The sequence below is a fragment of the Heptranchias perlo genome, chromosome 8, assembly GCF_035084215.1.
Source record: "Heptranchias perlo isolate sHepPer1 chromosome 8, sHepPer1.hap1, whole genome shotgun sequence".
Classification (NCBI taxonomy): Eukaryota; Metazoa; Chordata; class Chondrichthyes; order Hexanchiformes; family Hexanchidae; genus Heptranchias; species Heptranchias perlo.
The window spans coordinates 92,301,307-92,313,959 of record NC_090332.1 but is presented as its reverse complement, the minus strand read 5'-3'; the positions used below and the strand labels follow the sequence as shown (position 1 = coordinate 92,313,959).

At 44.6% G+C, this 12,653-nt stretch overlaps 1 protein-coding gene across 1 annotated transcript in view; it reads right to left on the bottom strand.

The window, feature by feature from the left end:
- Window positions 1-12,653, bottom strand: part of utrn (utrophin) — a 664,298-nt gene that overhangs the window by 82,504 nt on the left and 569,141 nt on the right. Inside the window, exons 69-70 of the mRNA XM_067989572.1 lie at window positions 3,717-3,853; window positions 269-307 (exon numbers count right to left, since the gene is read on the bottom strand). Coding sequence (XP_067845673.1) covers window positions 269-307; window positions 3,717-3,853 — 176 coding nt within the window. The remainder of the gene's footprint in view (window positions 1-268; window positions 308-3,716; window positions 3,854-12,653) is intronic.

Genomic DNA, 12,653 nt, shown 5'->3' with positions numbered 1-12,653 from the left:
AAAACACAACAGGGAAATGATAAATTCTCCAGTTTGTTCTCACTATGAGGAAGAACGTCATCACTTACAAGTTAGGAGGTCCATCTGTCTCAGGAAATAAAGTGGGTATTCCTCTGTTCCCCACTGTGTACAATCAAACAGCCTGACTGAGCTCTGAACAGACCGACTAGATGCAGTTACATTGTAAGCACGGTTAATACAGTAACAAAGTACTGTTGGGGTGAGACAAGCTACTTGGCATGCAGGATAGAAAGACGTGCATACTCACTCATACTGCTCGGGCCACATACTGATGAGCGTGACAGGACTGCAAGAGAAATAAGGAGGAAACCACAGAACATCTTTAATGCAACTCAAAAAATGATGAAAGACTGAGCCTTAATAAAACAGAATCATATCCTCAGCTCGAGTGCCGTGCGTCAGCGTGGACCCAGGCTAAGAAAGCAGCTGCAGCGCAAATCGCGGTCAACAGCAACACAATACTTAGCCTAGATGGTCAACTTTGACGTTTTGTGCTTTTGGGAAAATTGTTAATCTTAATTTCTTGATACACTTTTGAAAAGTATTGATATTCTTGCTCCTTCTCTTCTCTCCCACTCCACCCATGATATTTTTTCTACTTTCTGTTCTGCTATTTTCCCGTAACACTAATCACCCTTCTAATGATCTTCCTCGGCTCTGCATTTTTTGGTTTATTACTTTTCTTCCTTTCACTTTCTCCTCTCCATCACAGACCAGTCACTAAACTTTAGATCTTTCTCGCCAGTACCAAACCAGCCTGTACATGACTTCCTTTTCTGAACTGCTATATTTTATGTATGGACGTCCAAAAGAATCATCAGGTCCATTAATGCTCACTCTATCCTTTAGATGATGCAACCTCATGCACTACCCTCCTGAACCACTAATATTGCTAAATCCTGTTAATGCATCAAAGGGGTGTCCAAGCTTTTGTCTTTATGGCCACATGCTGTGGAGTCTTAGGGTCCAGATATAAAATTTAACTCCATGTGCCCATTAATTGTCATATATCTCAAGTCACTGATGCAAACAGATCTTGCTGTTCTGAATTAAGATTGATCCACCCATAAGGGAACAGCATCAAAAACATCCCTTTCCAAACCTTCAGAATTACACAATTCAAACCAAACAAACCAAGAAACAAGAAATATACGTTCATACAGGATTGTTACTGGATTACCAAGGGCCAGGGATCACCATGGGCTAGGGATCACATACGGTGCCCAGGCTGCAGACATCCCTGAAGTATTCCCGAAGTATTAATTATCCGGTAAAATTTTGGAATAATTCAAATTCCTCATGTGTCACGAATACACCACAATATACTCAGAATTTTACATTCAGTTTGCTTCAACATTAACAGGAGAAAAATGTGTCTCTCACGTCTTGAACATCAGGGCATTTTTTAAACAGATCTTTGATAATTAATGAATCCTTTCTAGCTGAGGGATTTTACTGAATTAAGTCTTCATGTGCACTGTAATTAGCATTGATTTAAAGCTTATTTATGGGGACAACATATGAAGATCAAACCTGGTTGAAATATTAAGCTGTAGCTGGAGATATTTAGAATCACTTTGGCTCATCAACTTTAGGTTCAATGTTCATGCCATTTTTATCAAACATGTATGGTAGTTCATTTCAGAGGATTGATTAGGGTTTTCAAATTCATTATTATAGATTATTGTTGACAATTTTGTCTAAATAATTTTCGCTCCAGTCTCATCCTTCACAGAGTGTGGACAATGGCATGCCCAAGCAGCCTGTGTAGAGAAGCACAATAATGTCCCAGGATGGCTCACCTTCTGATTTGTCCTCTCACAACAACCTAACTCTCCCGCATCAACCTTATAGGACTTGAAATAATTTCATAACTTTAAAATATCCTGTCTTCTTATTCGTACATGACACGAGGTCTGCACAGCTCTACCCACAGATATGACTGACAAAATATTAGGAGCTGCAGCCTAAAAAAGAATATCCCTTGTATCCAGAACCAAATCCACCTCCTGCTGAAGAGATGAAATGACAAGGTCATTTTGCATCTATAAGAGGCAGTGAACATATACATTTTATATCTAGAAGATGCAGTCATATACATTTCACACCGTGGAGAGGTGCAAACAGAGTTTAGAAGTGAACATTAAACTCAGAGTGCTGAAAGTCACTTACTGAAAAGAAGCGCCCAGACTCATTCAATAAAAACAGTAAACTTACAGGAGACACCATGACTTCCACCAAAGTAGTAATTGAAGTGTAAATTTTTCACTTAAAAAAATTTGCGAGTTATGTAGGCTTTATAAAAATGATGAAAAGAAATTCATGTAACCTCATTGTTTTCACTGAATTGAATACCAATAAAGCAGGCAACACAGAAGGGAGTTCATATCATACAGAACAAGGATATTCTTCGTACAGGTTATACAAAGTCTTACCATACAGATATAAAATTACAGTGATCCGAAGATAAATCCTTGTGTATTATTTTCAGTGCTAAATGTATACAATAACTCGAAATGCTTAAACGTGCTGCCAGACATTCTAGAATAAATTGCTGGAAGGATATCTGATCCATTTAAACACTTCAGTACATATACAGATAGGAAGCATACAAAAGGATACACTTCAGAGATACTTATCCATTGAGCAAACCCAAATAGCACACGAGACACACAAATCATGAATAAATGAAGAAATAAATCCAACACACACCAAGTCCCCACCACCTTTCCTGCATTTATCATTACAGATTTTTTTTTTGCCAAATGTCCCCCCTCACCCCTTTCCTGAAGGTGTTAACTTGTTGCCTGTCAGCTCTCACATGGGTGCTCTCCACCAGCTCACCAATATAGTTATTGCTCATGTTTGAGCCTGGACAGTGACTGCCATCCAGCTATCCATCCACAGGGGACTCACAACCGAGTCCGACCACCCACTTTGCAAGTGCTTTACTTCGGAGATCACTGAACAACTTTCACGCTGGTTGATTTTCCTTTCTACAACCCAGGGATACAGAGCCCCTGACAACTCAGCGGAGATTAGCTAACTCAGCACAGGCTGGGCATCAAGCTTGGGACTTTTGTTCTGTATGGCTCAGCTAAATGCTGTCTTCTTCACCTGGGTCATCGGTGAAACCAATTTATTAAGTTAAACTTCTAAGTTTTTTCTAAATATGCCAGTAATTTAGAAGTTGTTACTGGGGCTGCATTTGGTGAAGGAGTGTTCTAGCAATATGGCTGCTACTGGTTGTGGTTGCAGAGGTGAAACTGGTCAGACAAGCAGTATCAGCATGTGACATCAGCACAACTGTCTTATCACTTAGTCTTGCTGCTGCGTGGCCTCATACAGCACTAAACCAGCAGGAAGGAAAATGTTATAACCGATAGATGTCAGTCTCATAGATCTGGAGGCTATGGTGTAAAAATAACTAGCAAGGTTGCATGTTGCAGTCAATGCCAGTTTTTAACCTGTCCTTAGTAGATCTACTCTCTGGGTGAATGACAGTGTCATCTTGGAGGTGAGCGTAAAGTGGGCCAGTGCTTCCATCTAATGGCCTGCTTATTGCTGCATTGTACAATATGTAATATACACACAGATGAAAAACTTCCATCTCCCTCAAAACTATGCTGCAACATTGGTCATTCCATTAATGGCAATTTGTACAACATTAACAAATTTCACATAGTCAAACTTACATTTCGAGGTTATCGCCTTCTAAGACTGTCTGCACTGGCAAGTAACCCAGTCGGGGATGTTTGGCAAAGTATTTCTTTGATCTGAACTTATTTTTCAGCACCTTGGTGAAATCTCGTACATCTTCACCTGATGTTGTCTAAAAGCGTGAAAGAAATGTAATTTAATTCAGAATTGACGTGAAGCAATCCATTCAACTCAACCATTCACCACATGAAAACTGTACAGCTGCATATATTAATGACCTGGACTTAGGTATACAGGGCCTAATTTCAAAGTTTGCAGATGACACGAAACTCGGAAATACAGTAAACAGTGAGAAAGATGGTAACATACTTCAGGCGGACATGTACTGGTGAAATGGGCAGACACATGGCAGATGAAATTTAATGCAGAGACGTGTGAAGTGATGCATTTTGGTAGGAAGAATGAGGAGAGGTAATATTTTTTTTATTCGTTCATGGGATGTGGGCGTAGCTGACAAGGCCAGCATTTATTGCCATTCCCTAATTATAGGGATTATTGCCCTTGAGAAGGTGGTGGTGAGCCGCCTTCTTGAACCGCTGCAGTCCGTGTGGTGAAGGTTCTCCCACTGTGCTGTTAGGAAGGGAATTCCAGGATTTTGACCCAGCGACGATGAAGGAACGGCGATATATTTCCAAATCAGGATGGTGTGTGACTTGGAAGGGAACGTGCAGGTGGTGGTGTTCCCACGTGCCTGCTGCCTTTGTCCTTCTAGGTGGTAGAGGTCGCGTGTTTGGGAGGAGCTGTCGAAGAAGCCTTGGCGAGTTGCTGCAGTGCATCCTGTAGATGGTACACACTGCAGCCACGGTGCACCGGTGGTGAAGGGAGTGAATGTTTAGGGCGGTGGATGGGGTGCCAATCAAGCGGGCTGCTTTGACCTGGATGGTGTCGAGCTTCTTGAATGTTGTTGGAGCTGCACTCATCCAGGCAAGTGGAGAGTATTCCATCACACTCCTGACTTGTGCCTTGTAGATGGTGGAAAGGCTTTGGGGAGTCAGGAGGTGAGTCACTCACTACAGAATACCCAGCCTCTGACCTGCTCTTGTAGCCACAGTATTTATGTGGCTGGTCCAGTTAAGTTTCTAGTCAATGGTGACCCCCAGGATGTTGATGGTGGGGGATTCGGCGATGGTAATTCCATTGAATGTCAAGGGGAGGTGGTTAGACTCTCTCTTGTTGGAGATGGTCATTGCCTGGCACACGTGTGACGCGAATGTTACTTGCCACTTATGAGCCCAAGCCTGGATGTTGTCCAGGTCTTGCTGCATGTGGGCACGGACTGCTTCATTATCTGAGGGGCTCTGAATGGAACTAAACACTGTGCAATCATCAGCAAACAACCCCATTTCTGACCTTATGATGGAGGGAAGGTCATTGATGAAGCAGCTGAAGATGGTTGGGCCTAGGACACTGCCCTGAGGAACTCCTGCAGCAATGTCCTGGGGCTGAGATGATTGGCCTCCAACAACCACTACCATCTTCCTTTGTGCTAGGTATGACTCCAGCCACTGGAGAGTTTTCCCCCTGATTCCCATTGACTTCAATTTTACTAGGGCTTCTTGGTGCCATACTCAGTAAACTAATATAAACTAAATGGTACAATTTTAAAGGGTGTACAGGAAGAGAAAGTCCTGGGGGTTATGTACACAAGTCTTTGAAGGTGACAGGACAAGTTGAGAAGGCTGTTAAAAATGCATATGGGACCCTGGGCTTTATAAATAGAGGCTCAGAGTACAAAAGCAAGGAAGTTATGCTAAACCTTTATAAAGCACTGGTTAGGTCCCAGCTGGATAATTGTGTCCGATTCTGGGCACCAAACTTTAGGAAGGATGTCAAGGCCTTAGAAAGGCTATAGAGGAGATCCACTAGAATGGATGAAAGACTTCAGTTACGCCCTAACGTAGTGAATGCCCCAATGGGCTTCACAGGAGCGTTATCAAACAAAACATGACACCGAGCCACATAAGGAGATATTAGGACAGGTGACCAAAAGCTTGGTCAAAGAGGTAGGTTTTAAGGAGAGTCTTAAAGGAGGAGAGAGGGGTAGAGAGGCAGAGAGGTTTGGGAGGGAATTCCAGGGCCTAAGCAGCTGAAGGCACGGCCGCCAATAGTGGAGCGATTAAAATCGGGGATGCGCAAGAGGCAAGAATTGGAGGAGCGCAGAGTTCTTGGAGGGTTGTAGGGCTGGAAAAGGTTACAGAGATAGGAAGGGGTGAGGCTATGGAGGGATTTGAAAACAAGGATGAGAACTTTAAAATCGAGGCGTTGCAGGACTGGGTGCCAATGTAGGTCAGCGAGCACAGGGGTGATGGGTGAATGGGACTTGGTGCAAGTTAGGATACGGACAGCAGAGTTTTGGATAAGCTTAAGTTTATGGAGGGTGGAAGATGGGAGGTCGGCCAGGACAGCATTGGAATAGTCAAGTCTAGAGGTGACAATGACATGGATATATGTAACTGGCCACATGCAATTAGACATAGTCATCGTATTCAATATATTTAATTGGAATCATGTCTAGGGGAAATGTATATAGGAAACACCAACGTCCAGCCACTAACACTGCATCTCACAAGTGTAAGATCCATTAAATCACAAAATCACATTAAACTCTCAGTTTGTTCACTCCAAAAAGGCGATTGTTAGCATTAACAATGTCTCCGGCATAAGTCACAGCTCTGGTTACCCAACTTTAGTTCTGGCAAAAGATCTGAACTCCACGGGTGAACTAGATTTTGCATCATCCATGTAGAACACGGCATCGTTAAGGTCTACTCAAGGTAAACCTGACTTTCATTCAAAAGTCCGATTACTCACCAGACATATTCTGTAAAAGCGTTTATTATTGTCTGGTGGCCTGATTCTATTTTTGTTGATTTTTAAATGTTGTACTGTTGCTGTGTGCATATTAGCTGCTGTGTTTGCCTACATAACAACAGAGACTGCACTGCACTGTATCTTTTGCTTTCTTTTTGTTTCTATGTATTATTGAACGTAAATAAATCTGACGAGTAGTTTTAGCCTCTGTACTTATCTGTTGCAGTGTTATTTTCTGCCTATCAGAAAGGACAGGAGAATATGGTGGTGAGCATCACATATATTTGCCCATGAGCAATATACTATGATTAGGGGTTAACTGTTGAACCAGACAACACTAACCCATACATGGTACATTCAAGGACCCAGATTTTGATTCATAGGAGACGCTGTGCTTGTAGAAACTTGTGTAGCTATGATCACAAGACACAAGTGCTGAGAAAAAAAAGCCCAAACCACAACACACTTCACCTACATTTTAGCCATACAGTAACACCAACGCATTGTTCCACAAATATCTTCTTTAAGAGATTATATAGTTAACCTCTCCACAGTCACGTATTATGTAATTTATTAACAGTTATTGCAATCACCGTTTTGAGTGCTGAATTCCCAGTATGTGGTTCTTGTAGGATACAAACAAACATGTCCACACCTTTCTGCATATCACGGTCATTGCGATCAGGCTCACTGCAAAGACAGATTGCAGACTCTCTATCCTTTCGCCTGGAACCACAGTGACAGGAGAACCACAAGAACCACATTCCACCAAGATGAAGGTGTGCGCCTCTGTGGCATTCCCCTTCACGCAACACTAGTTCTTCGCTCTGCTGAGATACAAGGCCTTCCTCCACAGAATGATCCATCTAGCGGCCAAGCCCTGAAACCAAACAATTACGTGATTTCACGTGACAGGTGGCTCCAGGATTCAAATCATAGAATCAAAGATTGATACAGCACGGAAGGAGGCCATTTGGCTCATTGTGCCCGTGCCGGCTATTTGAAAGAGCTATCGAATTAGTCCCACTCCCCTGCTCATTCTCCATAGTCCCGCAAATTTTCCCTCCAAGTATTTATCCAATTCCCTTTTGAAAGCAATCTGCTTCCACCAACCTTTCAGGCAGTGCATTCCAGATCATAACAACTTGCTGCGTAATTTTTTTTCCCCCACATATCACCTCTGGTTCTTCTGCCAATTACTTTAAATCTGTGCCCTCTGATTACCGACCCTCCTGCCACTGGAAACAGTTTCACAGAATGATACAGCACAGAAGTTTAACATAGAAAACAGGAGCAAGAGTAGGCCATTCGGCCCTTCGGGCCTGCTCCGCCATTCAAAATGATCATGGCTGATCGTCTAACTCAGTACCCTGTTCCCACTTTTTCCCCATATCCCTTGATCCCTTTAGCATTAAGAAATATATCTATCTCCTTCTTGAATACATCAAATGACTTGGCCTCCACTGCCTTCTGTGGTAGAGAATTCCACAGGTTCACCACCCTCTGAGTGAAGAAATTTCTCCTCACCTCGGTTCTAAATGGCATACCCCGTATCCTGAGACTGTGACCCCTGGTTCTGGACTCCCCAGCCATCGGGAACATCCTCCCTGCATCTAGTCTGTCTAGTCCTGTTAGAATTTTATATGTTTCGTTGAGATCACCTCTCATTCTTCTAAACTCTAGTGAATATAGGCCGAGTCGACCCAATCTCTCCTCATACGTCAGTCCTGCCACCCCAGGAATCAGTCTGGTAAACCTTCGTTGCACTCCCTCCATGGCAAGGACATCCTTCCTCAGATAAGATGATCAAAACTGCACACAATACTCCAGATGTGGTCTCACCAAGGCCCTGTATAACTGCAGTAAGACATCCCTGTCCCTGTACTCAAATCCTCTTGCAATGAAGGCCAACATACCATTTGCCTTCCTAACTGCTTGCTGCACCTGAATGCTCGCTTTCAGCGACTGGTGTACAAGGACACCCAGGTCTCGTTGCACCTCCCCTTTTCCCAATCTATCACCATTCAGATAATAATCTGCCTTTCTGTTTTTACAACCAAAGTGGATAACCTCACATTTATCCACGTTATACTGCATCTGCCATGTTCTTGCCCACTCACCCAACTTGTCCAAATCACATTGGAGCCTCTTTGCATCCTCCTCACAGCTCACATTCCACCCCTGCTTTGTGTCGTCTGCAAACTTGGAAATGTTACATTTAGTTCCCTCGTCCAAATCATTGATATATATTGTGAATAGCTGGGGCCCAAGCACTGATCCCTGCGGTACCCCACTAGTCACTGCCTGCCACCCGGAAAAAAACCCGTTTATTCCTACTCTCTGTTTCCTGTCTGTCAACCAATTCTCAATCCATGCCAGTATATTCTCCCCAATCCCATGTGCTTTAATTTTGCACACTAACCTCTTGTGTGGGACCTTATCAAAAGCCTTCTGAAAATCCAAATACACCACATCCACTGGTTCTCCCCTATCTATTCCACTAGTTACATCCTCAAAAAACTCCAGTAAATTTGTTAAGCAGCAAGTTTCTCCCCAGAGACTCTAACAAAACCCTTTATGATTTTGAACACTTCTATCAAATCACCGCATAACCTTCTCTGTTCTAAGGAGAACTCCAGTTTTTCTAGTCTCTCCACATAACTGATGTCTTTCATCCCTGGTACCATTCCAGTACATCTCCACTGCACCCTCTCTAAGGGCTTGACATGAAATCTCATGAGATCAGGTCAAACATGGGCAAGGAAACCTCCTGCTGATTACCACCTACTGCCCGCCCTCAGCGGATGAATCAGTCCTCCTCCATGATGAGCACCACTTGGAGGAAGCACTGAGGGTAGCAAGGGCACTGAATGTTCTCTGGGTGGGGGACTTCAATGTCCATCACCAAGAGTGGCTCGGTAGCATCATTACTGACCGAGCCCTGAAGGACATAGCTGCCAGACTGGGCCTGCGACAGGTGGTGAGAGAACCAACATCGAGGGGAAAACCTACTTGACCTTGTCCTTGCCAATCTACCTGTCGCAGATCCATCTGTCCATGACAGTATTAGTAGGAGTGACCACCGCACAGTCCTTGTGGAGACAAAGTCCCGTCTTCACACTGAGGACACCGTCCATCATGTTGTGTGGTACTACCACCATGCTAAAGGAATAGATTCAGAACTGGGCATCCATGAGTCGCTGTGGGCCATCAGTAGCAGCAGTATTGTATTCCACCACAATCTATAACTTCATGGCCCAGCATATCCCACACGCTACGATTATCATCAAGCCAGGGGATCAACCCTAGTTCAATGAGGAGTGTAGAAGAGCATGCCAGGAGCAGCACCAGGCGTACCTAAAAATAAGGTGCCAACCTGGTGAAGCTACGACACAGGACCACGTGCATGTTAAACAGGAGAAGCAGCATGCTATAGACAGAGCTAAACAATCCCACAACCAAAGGATCAGATCAAAGCTCTGCAGTCCTGCCACATCCAGTCATGAATGGTGGCGGACAATTAAACAACTAACGGAAGGAGGAGGTTCCGTGAATATCCCCATCCTCAATGATGGCAGAGCCCAGCACGTGAATGCAAAAGACAAGGCTGAAGCATTTGCAACCACCTTCAGCCAGAAGTGCTGAGTGGATGATCCATCTCGGCCTCCTCCCGAGATCCCCACCATCTCAAGCCAGTCTTCAGCCAATTCGATTCACTCCACGTGATATCAAGAAACGGCTAAGTGCACTGGATACAGCAAAGGCTATGGGCCCCGACAACATCCCAGCTGTAGTGCTGACGGCTTGTGCTCCAGACCTAGCCGTGCCTCTAGCCAAGCTGTTCCAGTACTGGCATCTAGCTGACAATGTGGAAAATTGCCCAGGTATGTCCTGTCCACAAATAAAAAATCCAATCCGGACAACTACCGCCCCATCAGTCTACTCTCAATCATCAGCAAAGTGTTGGAAGGTGTCGTCAACAGTGCTATCAAGCCGCACTTACCAATAACCTGCTCACTGGCCCGGACTCGGTGGGCTGAATGGCCTCTTTCCATGCTGTAACCTTTCTATGATTCTATGCTCAGTTTGGGTTCCGCCAGGATCACTTAACTCCAGACCTCATTACAGCCTTGGTCCAAACATGGACAAAAGAGCTGAATTCCAGAGGTGAGGTGAGAGTGACTGCCCTTGACATTAGGGCAGCATTTGACCAACCGTGGCATCAAGGAGCCCTAGTAAAATTAAAGTCAATGGGAATCAGGGGGAAAAGTATCCAGTGGCTGGAGTCATACCTAGCACAAAGGAAGATGGTAGTGGTTGTTGGAGGCCGATCATCTCAGTCCCAGGACACTGCTGCAGGAGTTCCTCAGGCCAATGTCCCAGGTCCAACCATCTTCAGCTGCTTCATCAATGACCTTCCCTCCATCATAAGGTCAGAAGTGGGGATGTTTGCTGATGATTGCACAGTGTTTAGTTCCATTCAGAGCCCCTTAGATAATGAAGCAGTCCGTGCCCGCATGCAGCAAGACTTGGACAACATCCAGGCTGAGCTGAAAAGTGGCAAGTAACATTTGTGCCACACAAGTGCCAGGCAATGACCATCTCCAACAAGAGAGAGTCTAACCACCTCCCCTTGGCATTCAACGGCATTACCATCGCCAAATCCCCCACCATCAACATCCTGGGGGTCACCATTGACCAGAAACTTAACTGGACCAGCCACAAAAATACTGTGGCTACAAGAGCAGGTCAGAGACTGGGTATTCTGTGGCGAGTGACTCACCTCCTGAATCCCCAAAGCCTTTCCACCATCAACAAGGCACAAGTCAGGAGTGTGATGGAATACTCTCCACTTGCCTGGATGAGTGCAGCTCCAACAACATTCAAGAAGCTCGACACCATCTAGGACAAAGCAGCCCGCTTGATTGGCACCCCATCGATCACCTTAAACATTCACTCCCTCCACTACCGGCGCACCGTGGCTGCAGTGTGTACTGTCTATAAGATGTACTGCAGCAACTCGCCAAGGCTTCTTCGACAGCACCTCCCAAACCTGCGACCTCTATCACCTAGACGGACAAGGGCAGCAGGTGCATGGGAACACCACCACCTGGACATTCCCCTCCAAGTCATACACCATCCTGACTTAGAAATATATCGCTGTTCCTTTATTATTGCTGGGTCAAAATCCTGGAACTCCCTTCCTAACAGCACTGTGGGAGAACCTTCACCACACGGACTGCAGCGGTTCAAGAAGGCGGCTCACCACTGCCTTCTCAAGAGCAATTAGGGATGGGCAATAAATGCTGGCCTCGCCAGCGACGCCCTCATCCCATGAATGATTTTAAAAAATCCTTCCTAAAGTGTGGTGCTCAGAATTGGACACAATATTCCAGCTGGGGTCTAACCAGTGTTTTATAAAGGTTTAGCATAATTTCCTTGCTTTTGTACTCTTATGCCTCTATTTATAAAGCCCAGGATCCCGCATGCCTTTTTAACAGCCTTCTCAACTTGTCCTGCCACCTTCAAAGGCTTGTGCACGTACACCACCAGGTCTGTCTGTTCCTGCACCCCCTTTAAAATTGTACCATTTAGTTTATATTGCCTCTCCTCATTCTTCCTACCAAAATGAATCACTTTACACTGCTCTGCACTAAACTTCACCTGCCATGTGTCTGCCCATTTCACCAGTCTGTCTTTGTCCTTTGGGAGTCTGTTACTATCCTTCTCATTGTTTACTACATTCCCAAGTTTCGTGTCATCTGCAAACTTTGAAATTATGCCCTGTATACCTAAGCCCAGGTCATTAAAATATATCAAAAAGAGCAGTGGTCCTAATACTGACCCTGGGTACCACCACTGTATACTTCCCACCAGTCTGAAAAACTCCACTACTTTCTGCTTTCTATCCCTTAGCCAATTAAGGGGCAGTGGCCACTGTACTCCCTCATCAGCCTTCTCCGTTACTTTATCACTCCTTGTGGCAAAGCATTCCCTGCTTCAACAACTTGTGTGAAGAAATTTCTCCTAACATCTCTCAGTGACAACTTGAAATAGATAACCACTCATCATTACTCCCCAATGGTGGCGTAGGCAGGATT